The sequence below is a fragment of the Haliotis rubra genome, unplaced genomic scaffold (assembly GCF_003918875.1).
Source record: "Haliotis rubra isolate DU_JTF1 unplaced genomic scaffold, ASM391887v1 Scf210, whole genome shotgun sequence".
Taxonomy (NCBI): domain Eukaryota; kingdom Metazoa; phylum Mollusca; class Gastropoda; order Lepetellida; family Haliotidae; genus Haliotis; species Haliotis rubra.
The window spans coordinates 981,026-996,206 of NW_025766115.1; the positions used below are offsets into that span (position 1 = coordinate 981,026).

At 40.2% G+C, this 15,181-nt stretch overlaps 1 protein-coding gene across 4 annotated transcripts in view; it reads right to left on the bottom strand.

The window, feature by feature from the left end:
* Positions 1–15,181, bottom strand: part of LOC124276622 (RILP-like protein 1) — a 46,859-nt gene that overhangs the window by 13,151 nt on the left and 18,527 nt on the right. For 2 of the 4 annotated variants that reach the window (XM_046712272.1, XM_046712274.1), the window contains exons 2-8: positions 14,375–14,525; positions 11,366–11,484; positions 9,975–10,241; positions 7,957–8,135; positions 6,042–6,059; positions 3,419–3,445; positions 1,358–1,462 (exon numbers count right to left, since the gene is read on the bottom strand). In XM_046712272.1, coding sequence (XP_046568228.1) covers positions 1,358–1,462; positions 3,419–3,445; positions 6,042–6,059; positions 7,957–8,135; positions 9,975–10,241; positions 11,366–11,484; positions 14,375–14,525 — 866 coding nt within the window. The remainder of the gene's footprint in view (positions 1–1,357; positions 1,463–3,418; positions 3,446–6,041; positions 6,060–7,956; positions 8,136–9,974; positions 10,242–11,365; positions 11,485–14,374; positions 14,526–15,181) is intronic. The other 2 variants (XM_046712273.1, XM_046712275.1) reach the window with 2 other exon arrangements.

A 15,181-nucleotide genomic window follows, 5' to 3' on the forward strand; every position in this document is an offset into this window, starting at 1 on the left:
AACTGATATTGAGGCTTTGTTTACATTACTATAAAACAGTAACGTAAATAGAAACATCAACCCCTTAAAAAACTGGTATTTCATCATGTATCATAATGAGCTATTGAGTGTTAGTTATGGTAACCGTTTTCATAAAACAAATATTGTTGGTTCTGTTATTGTTACCATGAGTCAGACAGATCAGCATTATTGTGTTCTGCAACACAATGAAGGCCACTTTCTGAAGGTCCCTCCGCAATAATATTGGGTGTTAACAGATGGAGATGATTCATGGAACTGTCAACATGTGCTGGATGTACATCAAATGATAGCGTGATAAACAGCTGTAACGCCTGGGGTGGGGTACTGTGAGTTTATCATTGTGTTCACGATTATTGTACATGTACTACTCATGACAAATTAGTGCAATGGTTGTTATTTGGTGCTTGCCCACAGAGCTACATGGAATTTTATTTGATGGAATAATGCCATTCATACTTTTGATGAATTCAAGTGGATGTACTTATATTTCATAAAACATATTTATCGGACATGCCTATCTATGTGAATGCTGCAGAAGTTTTTAACAGTTTTCAATAATAATGGTTTCAGAGAACTTAGATGTTGTTTTCTTGGACCTTGTAGACAAAACTCATGCACGTTTCTCATAAGTGCTCATGCATGTGTAGTCATGACAACAGTTTACACAGGACAGATGAACAGAGAGGATAATGTTCTGGCATAGTTGCTGGTTTCGGAAAGAAGGACGTCCACTTGGCACAAAAATATGCCAGATGTAAAAAAATAATTCAAGAAACAATTTGTATTTGGTAGTCTTGTTTAAATCATTTTGGTCATGTTGTTTTTCATCTTTTGCATGTCAAGGGCAGAGATACTATTTTTCTTTCAGAAACGCAGTAGTTGTCCAGTGAAATGTATTTACACAACAACTCTTTCATTGAGAATTCGGCCTATATTTTCGTGTTGCTGGCATAATAATGAAAACCAAAATGTCATTTTCCATTTTTAATATATATTGGAAAGCAGACAGAAATCATTTTGATAGATCTATAAAACAAGAACTAAAAAAAGGTCTGGCCTAGGTAAGAAAAGAAAAGGAGGGAGGTGATCACCCTGCACTTCCCCGCCTCATCCAGCAGTGTGTATAATAGTCATGTGACTGTGTTGGAAAGGAGAAACAATCCTCATATCTCATCTAAATATAAGTTAGTGCAAGGCACAAAAAAAGAGACTGCAAACATGTCATGCAAAGAGGAGATAATGAAGAAAGAACAAAATTAACTGCTCAAAATTCATACGTCCGATTCAACAACACCTGTTTTAAATGGTAGAACTTTTATTGAGATATTCAACTTACAATTTGCGAATGCCTCCTTCCCGCTTGGCTCCTGGCACCTTCTCGTCCGGCTCTCGGTTGATTGGTCCGTACACGAGCACCTCCTCCCCCCGATAGGAGGATGTCCTGTAAGCAGCAACAAGAATCGTGTACCAGTGGGGAATTACTGAGTTTAACACTGCTTCAAACAGCATTCCTTTTTCCATATTTACTCTAATAAACACTCTGGGGATCATTCTTTGAACAAAGCTTAGAACCATGCACTTCATACGAGGCCTGGCATTTAATGTTTCAGCTATGGCATAGCTTACAGTCATTAATAGCTTGACAAACAATAGAAGTCCATGCTCTTGATACAGAATACCGCCTCTTATTGTGTTGTATGCTGCTTCGGACAAACCACCAGCTTATTGAGGGTCTTGGTGCCAATATTAGATTAGACTACCCCACCGCCCTGGTGAATTTAGAACATTATACATCTGATACATCACAGTGGTCTGTTTAACATGGGAGGAAAGCCTGGAGTGATGCATGATGAATCCCATGGTGCTGAATACAATCACTGCAACTTGGATTCGAACTCAAGGCTCTCCACACAGTGATTTGTGGTGCCCTCAATGACTGCCCCAACCCCCACCCCCACCCAGACATACCTTAAACAGACATGCACCTGTGAGTATTGCAACAAAATGATATCGATGAATTGCTAACACAAAACAAATAGACATAAAAAAATAAATAACTGCAATAAAAACAACTGACCAACTCTAGACAAAAATTGCATAATTTTTGTCACAAGAATAAAAAGTTGTACTGAGGTGATAAGTTTGTTATAAGGGGTGCAGGCAGCATATACAGAGGACACCAAGGGGGGTCTACAGGGCAGGGTGCTGCAGCACAAGGTGGAGATATCAATATTATACAAATCAAATTAGGAGGGTCTGGAAGGGAGTGCATGGCAATATAGTACAAACTGAGGATATGACAAAGTTGCCTTAGTGGGATGAGGGTTCTGAGGTGATAACAATACAGAAGACACTGGAAGTTGGACTAGACTTTAGGAGGGTCTAGAGGAGTGGGTGACCATGGGTCTTGCAGTATACTACTGATATTTGGAGGTCATAAAAATGAAAAGTGGCAGGCACTATGATCATAATAAACCCACGTTATACCCTGTCCTGCTACGTCCGTACACGACACATTTAAACAATAAAACAGAAAGTGAAACTCTGCCAGGAAGAATCAGAACAATGGAAGAAACAATCAGTCCTAGATCTCAGGAATGTTAAGGTTTGTTCAGTGTTCAGACAGATCACTTTCAAAATGTTAATGTATCAGTTCAAAGCAGTTCATAAAGCAGACAGAATATATCACGAGTATTCAGCAGAGATTGAAGGTTGACACATATATGACAAGTTTGCCATTAACATGCCTGTAAACAGTGTGGACCAGAATTCAGATACAGGGTTAGGGGAGGGGTGAATTAAATCAATTTGGCGCCATATTAAAGGTTTTATCATTATTATCATATATAGTAAGCACACACAAACGAGCTGAATCAGAACTAACAGAATTACCATAGCAACACAAATAATTTCCTAAGAGAAAAAAACTTGGGTTTGAAATTTTAGTTACATGTGTTTGTCTGTCACATCAAATCTGCGACATTTAAACAAAGCAGTTTCTCATGAAAGAGATTAACAGTCACAAAACCTACATGTCTTGAAGGGTCACGAAGAACAAATGATATTTGTGAAATATATATGAACCAGTAATCAAGGAAAACCAAGTTCTATGGGATAGTCAACATCTGTATTACAGGAGTTGACTATCCAACTTGGTTCTCCTTCATCTTTATAACTTCTCAAATGCCTGTCAAAGAAACCTGTAATCAGTTGTAAAGTTTGTATGTTTTCATTCTTATGACATAATTTATCACAAGTACAGTAAACATATTTTTATCATTATGTGAGTGACCCTTCAAAACATCTGCCTTGTACAGTTACGAATACTATGAAGACACTGAATAGACTTGTATAGTTCTAACACAGCTCTGTGGAACAGAAAAGGGAGGTTACTCACGCATCTCCTCTACCACCGCTCTCCTCTCTTTAGGGAAAGAGATAAAAAAGTTAATACCAGTCACATGCAACATGCGAACAGCACAGACAATAAAACATGCACAATTCTCAACATGGTTCACAGAATTAACCCACATGCAAGGGTATGGCGCAAGCATTCAATAAACATGAGTATCCTTTCAAAAGAGCTTTGACAAAATCTAAAACAAAAGAAACTATCAATGGGTCATTTGTGTTGTATTTTCAAAGAATTGTTTTAATTATCAACTGATTAAAATTTCAGATAAAATTTTAAATTTTGAGAACTCCCTTTCACTTTTCACTAAGTCAATTAAAGATGTCTTCATTTACAAGAACAATATGAAAATAGGAAGCAAAGTATCGCTGAAGGGGTCGTTGTCGGCACGGGTACTACAGATGTGTACCCAAGGTACGTTTCTGTATACAGAAATGTACCCTAAACGTACCCTTGGATGATTCCATTCCGCAGTGTGTTGTTTTCTTGATTGGAACTGTCATACAGTGGTATTAGATGCATTTGATTACGTTCTATAAGAAACGACCATGCGCGGTCATGAATATTTCGCAGAGCACAATACCATTTGCAATCAGTTGAACGGGAACTACTACATACGGTTTCGATTTTAGGTTGCGAAATATGGACTCATCGTCCGTGTAAGGTGCCGGGTACGTTTCTGTATTTTGATCTTGTTTAGGGTACATATCTGTATACAGAAACGTACCTGGGGTACATATCTGTAGTACCTGTGCCGACAACGACCCCTTCAGCCAAAGTATCCTTACAACTGGTCCCCCACAAAAAGATTTATTTTTTCTTTATTATTTTCATTATATGCACTCAAATAGCAGACATAGACTGTACACAAAGTAGTTGAAATGGATGCATAACCATGTTGAGAATTACAGATACACAGCCTATCTCAGAAAATCACATCTTTTAATCCAATATGATACCTCTGTGTGAATATCTAAAAACATTTCCATAGGAGCTTTTGTCAGTTGAATTTTCTGAACTTCAAACCACCTGTTATGAATGTAGATAATTAGCAGAAGCTTTATATTATAGCAGATATTTGATTTGTACCGGAGAATCACAGCATCTGTGCCCCAAAACAAGTAACAAGTATTTGCGTACTACTTTTTGTATGTTTATACAAAATTTCCACACAGAGATGTTTTAATGACCCTATCAAAGTAAAAGATCTGATTTTAATGAGATTGGAAAGACAGCGTGATTCTGAACATACACTACTCACAAAAACTTAAGAACAACCCGATTCTTTCTGGTGGTACGGTTAACACGCCATGTCATAACAGATTTATCATGGTAATACGAAGGAATCAGGTGATCCTCAACATTTTGTGAGCTGTATAGAAGCATGAGGTAGTACACAGCGAATACACAGGCGTTGTTCCGTCATGACATGTGTACCTCATTGTAGGCTTGTGAGTGCAGGATAAGGATCACAACTGTCTACTCTGTAGTAAGGGACCATATGTGACAGCTATTATAACTTGGTGTCAATACAGCTCAGCTCATCACGATACAGTTACATGCTCAACAGCTGATAATTACAGCACTGTACAGATTGGGACACTAAGGTTGTAATACATTAGGGGTGTGGCAGGGGCGTGACAGCTATTATAATTTGGTGTCAATACGGCTCAGCTCATCACGAAACAGTTACATGCTCAACAGCTGATAGTTACAGCACTGTACAGACTGGGACACTAAGGTTGGAATACATTAGGGGTGTGGCAGGCGCGTGACAGCTATTATAATTTGGTGTCAATACGGCTCAGCTCATCACGAAACAGTTACATGCTCAACAGCTGATAGTTACAGCACTATACAGATTGGGACACTAAGGTTGGAATACATTAGGGGTGTGTGGCGGAGTGACAGCTATTATAATTTGGTGTCAATACGGCTCAGCTCATCACGAAACAGTTACATGCTCAACAGCTGATAGTTACAGCACTATACAGACTGGGACACTAAGGTTGGAATACATTAGGGGTGTGGCAGGGGCGTGACAGCTATTATAATTTGGTGTCAATACGGCTCAGCTCATCACGAAACAGTTACATGCTCAACAGCTGATAGTTACAGCACTATACAGACTGGGACACTAAGGTTGGAATACATTAGGGGTGTGGCGAGGGTGACAGCTATTATAATTTGCGTCAATATCGGCTCAGCTCATCACGAAACAGTTACATGCTCAACAGCTGATAGTTACAGCACTATACAGACTGGGACACTAAGGTTGGAATACATTAGGGGTGTGGCAGGGGCGTGACAGCTATTATAATTTGGTGTCAATACGGCTCAGCTCATCACGAAACAGTTACATGCTCAACAGCTGATAGTTACAGCACTATACAGACTGGGACACTAAGGTTGTAATACATTAGGGACGTGGCAGCTATACTGATTTAGTGTCAATACGGCTCAGCTCAGCTCATCACGATACAGTTACATGCACCACAGCTAATAGTTACAGCACTATACAGACTGGGACACTAAGGTTGGAATACCACAGGGGCGTGGCAGGGTGTGATACTACAGATGTGTGACAATGGCGTGGCACCATACTTACATGACATCATTGAAAGTCCTTGTAGCAGAACAGAGAGAGATGAGAACACACATTCACACACACAGCAATGAAGACACTCACAGTGGGGTAATGAAAAGATACTGGTCAATAGGAAGTATGACAGTAGTAGTAGTAGTAGTAGTAGTAGTAGTAGTAGTAGTAGTAGTAGTAGTAGTAGTAGTAGCAGTAGTAGTAGCAGTAGCAGCAGCAGCAGCAGAAGTATTAGCAGCAGTAATAATATATATTGAAGTAGAAGCAGCAGTAATAATAGACGTAGAAGTATTAGCAGCAGTAATAATAGACACAGAAGTAGTAGCAGCAGTAATAATAGACGTGGAAGTATTAGCAGCAGTAATAATAGACGTGGAAATAGTAGCAGCAGTAATAATAGACGTAGAAGTAGTAGCAGCAGTAACAAAAGACGTGGAACTAGTAGGAGCAGTAACAATAGACGTGGAACTAGTAGCAGCAGTAATAATAGGCGTAGAAGTAGTAGAACCAGTGGTAATAGTAGTGTCAGTCTAGGACTACAACACTGGTGGTATGATCAATCACTAGTTTAGCAACCACAACATCAGTCAATAGCCATAGTCGATGCTGTTGTGGTTGTTGTGCCGTCATGGTCACAGTAGAAGCAGATGCTGCCAGTGGAGAGTGTCAATGTCATGGTAGTAGGAGATGTACTGTTGTCCTACTGGTTTTGTACTGGCTAGCGAACAGTTATCGCCATATTTTAGCGGTATTTACACCATTACTCCGCCGTTCGTGAAATTAATGAATTAATTATGATACTTAATTAGCCATTCACAGATGTGTCCAGCCCGTTCACTGCCGCTGATTATGTTTTTATATAACGCGGCGGAAAGCATCATGGCAGTATAAATAGATGTTTTCTTAGAACTAACTGTAACAGTTATCGCCATTCAGAATTTCTCGTGCCATCCGTGAAATGATATATATTTATATCATACAGTAACCTCAAATAATTGATTGTGGGACTATTTGACTGTTTCTTTTACAGTTGACTGATAGGGAATGAAACAATTAATAACTTGTGAACTTGAACTTGCTGTTACATAGGTCGTGGAACATCCCCCAGACTAAGTTAAAATATTTGTATAATATTCATATCTTTATCTTTAATTTTTCTCTTATATGTTACTTGCCGTGAAGAATTTGCTTTTGCTGTCCTTTATTGTTGTCAAATACTGTGGGGAAAAAATACCGAAATTGTAATTGACCGGAACTGCACACGTGTGATACTGATGTATTGGCGATAACTGTTGTACTGTTGTCGTCACAGCAGCAGATGTAGCTATTCTAGTCACAGTGGTAGCCGATACAGTCTGATGTACAGCTGTCAATGTCATAGTTGTAGATCAAGTAGCTCTGGGTTACAGTGAGTGAGTGAGTGAGGTTTTTTTTAGTTTAGTCTATCTGTAAATCATCAAAAGTCTGGACCAGACAATCCAGTGATCAACAGCATGAGCATCGATCTGCGCAATTGGGAACCGATGACATGTGTCAACCAAGCCAGCGAGCCTGACCACCCGATCCCGTTAGTAGCTTCTTACGACAAGCATGGGTTACTGAAGGTTCGTTCTAACCCGGATCTTTTCGAGTCAGTTTTGGTTACAAGACCAATAATGAGCAAATCCTGTTTTAAACCACAGTCAGCTATTTTCCAGCTACGTGACGGCAGGACCTAAACATGGATCTATGCAAAGCAAACCAGTGGTCTACAGTATAAACTATGGCCCATGACACACTATCACACGATCTCAACACCCATTTCTCACTCTAACCAGAGAAACCAAGACTAGGCCTCCTCTGACCTGATATTTGCACTGGGGAATCTTCAACATCTGTCCAGGTAGTGAATGATCAGATTGAGACAGAACACCTTCACACTTACTTTGGCTTGTATACAGACAACTCCTCTTCCACCTCAATGAGTTTTGTCTTGAGCTCATTGCGTTCCATCAGCACCTGTCTGAGTTCTTGCATGGTGAAGCGTGGTCTGTTGGGGTCTGTCAGGTCGATGATCATCTTACCCTGGTGGTTGAGACGACTCGCTATATCCTCCATCGTTTCCTGAACCAAAGTTGTATATCTGTTCAGCCAAGTATTTAATATTGGAAAATAAAAATGCTGAGGTATTGAATGAAAAATGCAGCTCTCAAATGGCAGTGGAAGGTAAAGTACACACTGTCCACATAAAGGATTAACCTTTCAGTATTTGGGGTTCCATCACAAGGCAGCATCTACAACTGTCATAACTCCCAAAGTTTAATGCCTGGAAGGTGAAGCCCAGAGATCGCTTGTGGGGGTGGTTTACAGGTACAGGATTCATCAGTGTTCACGAATAGCGTCTGACCCTCTGACAAATCCAGCAGATTTGCCAACAGTCCGATAGAAGTCTACAGCCCGCCGGCCCCAGTGTCTGACTGTATATTTCACAATGACTTTGACTGAAGTTGTTATATGGGACATGTCACACTTGGTTGCAGTTTATAAATCTTACGTTCGTTAATAATTTCAATGCCAATTATAAGAAATGTTAGATCTGAAATGTGCGTTTAAATTTATTCTATGGGTCCTGTGAATTTTCAATGGGTCAGACAGACATCTGAAACTTACAGGACCCAATGTCCTGTTATTTTGAAACACCATTCATGAACACTGCAGGATAGGAGTTCGGCCACTTCTCCAAACTCATTTTGAACACTTTTTCCAAAATCAAAGTAAAAGTTAACTTTTTTGTATTAAGTATAAATTATATTCTCATTCAACTAAGTATGTAACACGAGTTCTGATTGGTCAATGCCATAAATTTCCGATCGTATAATCAGCATATACGGTCGCAATTTGAAAACCGATTCACCAAAACCTTTGAATGTATCCCTACACTATTGGGGTAACGCTGGTTTGCAGGACATTGTCATTTGCAGAAGCCATTAGTCAATTAACTCCCCTATCCAGCTAAAATGGGTGGAATTTGTGTTAAAAATGACAAAACAGTATCATAAATTTAATTCTAAGTTCAAACAACTTACTCGCAACAGGCTGTTGACCCAACACTGTTAGATCATGAAACAAGATTTATGACGTCATTATGGAGCGTGACGTCACCTGCTGTGATGTCATTTAACAACAGAACTGATAATGACCCGTAGTTGAGGAATCAGCGGGCCGTTCATTTCTGTAACTAGAGGGCGGTTTCATCATAATTCCGTCCATTTTATCTATAATATGATTTATTCATCATTGTCAGATTTAGTCTGTGTGCACATAATAAACGTGTGTTGTTTGAAAAGGGAACTACTTTTTCTGGCAATGGTGTAATTTCAAGGAGTGATATGATTAACCTTTGAGGAACTTTGACCTTGTTTAAATAATGAATTTCTTTCACGAAAAAACAGCGTAAAACGAGTTGAGTTAGAATGGGGATAACTGTACTGTGTTTGACGAATTGGGGAAGTATACCGGTGGTTATATAGCCGCAAATTTAGTTATATTGGCGACGTGTACACGTTTTATGCTGTTTTTTTCGTGAAAGAAATTCATTATTTAAACCAGGTCAAAGTTCCTCTAGGTCAAAGGTTAATCATATCACTCCTTGAACTTACACCATCGCCAGAAAAAGTAGTTCCCTTTTCAAACTACACACGTTTATTATGTATACATCCCCAATTCATCAAACACAGTACAGTTATCTCCTAAATATTGTTTTAAATTTTCCCATGCTCTGTGGTGTGATATGAGGAACAGCAATCTAACCCATCAAGACTTATTGCTGAGCCATCAAGTAATGGAGTCTGACCATCTGATCAATCACCTGATGAAACTACACCAGGCAGGCATGGGTTACTGGGTACAAATGGGAGTCTTCCCATTCCAGGTGATCACAGGTTACATGAACTTCCGTCTCACCTCAGATGCGCCCTCATCATCGTCGTCTTCATCGCCATGGATACCATTCCTCTTCCTGCGCACGTCACGGGCCAGTTTCAGCTGGTCCATGTTCTCCTGCTCCTTGAGGATCTCCTTGATCTTCTCCACCTCCTCCTCCTTCCCCTTCAGCTGCACCTCGATGTCCGCCCGCTCGTCCAGCAATACTGCCGTCTGCTTCTTGTGCGTCTGGTTCTTCCGACGCAGGTCTGAATTCATCTTTGCTACTCTCTCTAACTGGGCTCCCAGCTGAATAAAAAATACTTATTATTTTGGTTTGTTGTCTAATGCTGTATTCAGCAATATTCCAGCAATATGCCGGAGGATGGTAAATAAACATGTCTTGGACCAACCAGCGATCAACACCATCAAAGTATAATGCCACATATTTAATCACCGATTCTGACTACCTGATCCATAACTTTACAACTTTATCAACTTAATATTAAAGATGAACTACGCTGATCCATTGAATGTTTAAATTCTAATTTTTTGCCATTTCATTAGGCCTAAAAAAAAATGTTGTGGTCCCGATTTCTGGACTGACCCTTGAATTCTGGTGCTATTTGTTTTAAGCGGTATGAATAAAATATGCGTTCAGATTAGTGTTGGGAATTGGTTAAAATCTCATAATTGATGATTGGTTCATTACAACCGATCAATCATCGAAAATAATTGGTTAGCGTCATTTATGAAATTTGTTAATGCACATAAAAATAAGGAAAAAAACATGTAGTTCTTTTTGGGCTTTTTGGCAAAATTTCACATCTTTAAGGATGACTAGTATGTTAGGAACATAAATTTCTTGGAGCCTTTAAGATAAATTCAACCATGACTTGAAACGAGCTTGTAGTGCTTACAACATGTAACAGACAACCAACCATGTGTAAAATATTGTTAATTAAAACAAGTGTTCCAAAATTGGTTGTGTTCGATTATGAGAAATTATGATCGATTGCTTTGTCGTTTAGTCACTACGACCAATCTTCGATTATTTCAATTAATCGGACCACCACTAGTTCAGATACCATTGGTTTTTTCCCAACACCGATGGACATCGGTCATTCTGAAAGTCGACATGATGGCTGCAAGCTTGATTAAATAAATAATTACACGTTGATAAATGTATTATTAGTTTGTATTTTACTTCTAAAAAAATGAAAAAAAAATAATTCCGACCTACCTACCCTAAATTTTAAAGAGCTGTCATTGGAACAACAACATTTTTTTTATTTGGCCTTATCAATCTCATCTTTGGCAATCAAAATAAATTTAGACATTTCTTTGACATTGAATTACTAATTTGGTATCAATATTCATAAATTTATATCAAGAAATTACCACTATGCCACACGAGTATAACTGATACTTACCGCCTCACAATCGACTCCCCTCTGCTCCATCTCACGTCGCAGTGTGCGGAGCTCCTCACGTTGTTTGTCTACCGTCTCTTTCAATTTTGTCAGCACTTTTATCTCCTGCTCCTCTGTCTCTGTTGACAGACACACAAACGCTGTCAGACATCAGACAGAGAAACAGACACTGTCAGACATTGGACAGACACACAGACACTGTCACACATTGGACAGACACACAGACGCTGTCAGACATCAGACAGAGAAACAGACACTGTCAGACATTGGACAGACACACAGACACTGTCAGACATTGGACAGACACACAAACGCTGTCAGACATCAGACAGAGAAACAGACACTGTCAGACATTGGACAGACACACAGACACTGTCAGACATTGGACAGACACACAGACGCTGTCAGATATTGTACAGAGAAACAGACACTGTCAGACATTGGACAGACACACAGACACTGTCAGACATTGGACAGAGAAACAGACACTGTCAGACATTGGACAGACACACAGACACTGTCAGACATTGGACAGACACACAGACACTGTCAGACATTGGACAGAGAAACAGACACTGTCAGACATCAGACAGAGAAATAGACACACAGACGCTGTCAGACATTGGACAGAGAAACAGAGAAACAGACACTGTCAGGCATCAGACTGAGAAATAGACACACAGACGCTGTCAGACATTGGACAGAGAAACAGACACTATCAGACAGAGAAATAGACACACAGACACTGTCAGACATTGGACAGAGAAACAGACACTGTCAGACATTAGACAGAGAAAAAGACACAAAGACACTGTCAGACATTGGACAGAGAAACAGACACTGTCAGACATTGGACAGAGAAAAAGACACTGTCAGACATTGACTGACAGAGAAATATTCCAGACACACAAATTGGGCTTCACATTGTACCCAGGTAAGTCGAACCCGGGTCTTCGGCGTAAAATTTAAGAATAACTAGTCAATAAGTGGGCAGGTTCAACTCGTGTGTTCACGGACAACATTGTTGATAATGGCCTGTTTCTACTCACATTTGTGTTCTAGGACCACCTTGTCCATGATGGCCTGTTTCTATGTTTCTAATCACGTTTGTGTTCTAGGATCTCCTTGTCCATGATGGCCTGTTTCTATGTTTCTACTCACGTTTGTGTTCTAGGATCTCCTTGTCCATAATGGCCTGTTTCTATGTTTCTACTCATGTTTGTGTTCCAGGAACACCTTGTCCACGATGGCCTGTTTCTACTCACGTTTGTGTTCTAGGACCACCTTGTCCATGATGGCCTGTTTCTATGTTTCTACTCATGTTTGTGTTCTAGGACCACCTTGTCCATGATGGCCTGTTTCTATGTTTCTACTCACGTTTGTGTTCCAGGACCACCTTGTCCACAATGGCCTGTTTCTAAGGACCACCTTGCCCAATGTTGGCTATGTTTCTATGTTCACGTTTGTGTTCTAGGACCACCTTGTCCACGATGGCCTGTTTCTATGTTTCTACTCATGTTTGTGTTCTAGGACCACCTTGTCCATGATGGCCTGTTTCTATGTTTCTACTCACGTTTGTGTTCTAGGACCACCTTGTCCATAATGGCCTGTTTCTATGTTTCTACTCACGTTTGTGTTCCAGGACCACCTTGTCCACAATGGCCTGTTTCTACTCACATTTGTGTTCTAGGACCACCTTGTCCACGATGGCCTGTTCCTATGTTTCTACTCACGTTTGTGTTCTAGGACCACCTTGTCCGTGATGGCCTGTTGCTGTTTCTACTCACGTTTGTGTTCTAGGACCACCTTGTCCACGATGGCCTGTTTCTATGTTTCTACTCATTTTTGTGTTCTAAGACCACCTTGTCCATGATGGCCTGTTGCTATGTTTCTACTCACGTTTGTGTTCTAGGACCACCTTGTCCACGATGGCCTGTTTCTATGTTTCTACTCACGTTTGTGTTCTAGGACCACCTTGTCCACGATGGCCTGTTTCTATGTTTCTACTCATGTTTGTGTTCTAGGACCACCTTGTCCATGATGGCCTGTTGCTATGTTTCTACTCACCTTTGTGTTCTAGGACCACCTTGTCCATGATGGCCTGTTTCTATGTTTCTACTCACGTTTGTGTTCTAGGACCACCTTGTCCACCATGGCCTTTTCTGTTTCTACTCACGACCAGGACCACCTTGTCCATGATGGCCTGTTTCTATGTTTCTACTCACGTTTGTGTTCTAGGACCACCTTGTCCATAATGGCCTGTTTCTATGTTTCTACTCACGTTTGTGTTCTAGGACCACCTTGTCCATGATGGCCTGTTTCTATGTTTCTACTCACGTTTGTGTTCTAGGATCACCTTGTCCACGATGGCCTGTTTCTATGTTTCTACTCACCTTTGTGTTCTAGGACCACCTTGTCCACGACGGCCTGTTTCTATGTTTCTACTCAAGTTTGTGTTCTAGGACTACCTTGTCCATGATGGCCTGTTTCTATGTTTCTACTCATGTTTGTGTTCTAGGACCACCTTGTCCACGATGGACTGTTTCTATTCACGATTGTGTTCTAGGACCACCTTGTTCACAATGGCATGTTTCTACTCACGTTTGTGTTCCAGGACCACCTTGTCCACGATGGCCTGTTTCTATTCACGTTTGTGTTCTAGGACCACCTTGTCCACGATAGCCTGTTCCTATGTTTCTTCTCACGTTTGTGTTCTAGGACCACCTTGTCCATGATGGCCTGTTTCTATGTTTCTACTCACGTTTGTGTTCTAGGACCACCTTGTCCACAATGGCCTGTTACTACTCACGTTTGTGTTCTAGGACCACCTTGTCCATGATGGCCTGTTTCTACTCACGTTTGTGTTCTAGGACCACCTTGTCCACGATGGACTGTTTCTATTCACGATTGTGTTCTAGGACCACCTTGTCCACAATGGCATGTTTCTATTCACGTTTGTGTTCTAGAACCACCTTGTCCCCAATGGCCTGTTTCTATGTTTCTACTCACGTTGGTGTTCTAGGACCACCTTGTCCACGATGGCCTGTTTCTGGTCCTGGAGGTTGTCCCGGAGACGCCGGTTCTCGTCCTGCAGCTGACTGATATCCCATAATAGTTTTTTCACTTCACTTTGCCAGTTCTCTTCAATCTGCTCCAACTCCTGGAACCAGAGTATCAGTAATATTGAGTTACACGCACAGACATAACAATTGCTGGGAACTTTTTTGCCACAATTAGTATAAACATCATTGTTCGGCTTAGGTACCAGACATAACAGTTTGATACTGATGTTAGTGGTCATGTGAGGACCTCGAATATGAGATCGGCTAATCTATGGTCATATACGGTAGTTATTCAGTCCACAACACATTTCAGGCAAAAACTAGACCTCCCTCCCTACCAGAGTTTGACTAGTCTCAGACTAACTCACTAACTGAAGTTTGCAGAAAGTGGGAATTTCTGACAAATATTACTCTGCCTTGCTATTTTCTTAAATTACAGAAAGTGTACAAAAGACATTAAACTCTTAGACTTTCTGTACAGATTTATTCACAAAGCTATCTACACTAGAAAAGAATTTGCAAAGATGAAAATAGTTGACAATGACCTCTGTACATTCTGTAAAAAAAATCAGAAAATATCGTACATGTGTATACTTCATGTGAAATTATTCAGACATTCTGGAACGATTTCATTCACAGACTTTCTAATATTGTTGGGAATCAACACTGGCTATCCTTTTATAAACAATATCATTCTAGCTGGAAAACGGTATATAAACCTATCTAGTATAAATTACAGAAAACCGACTCTAGA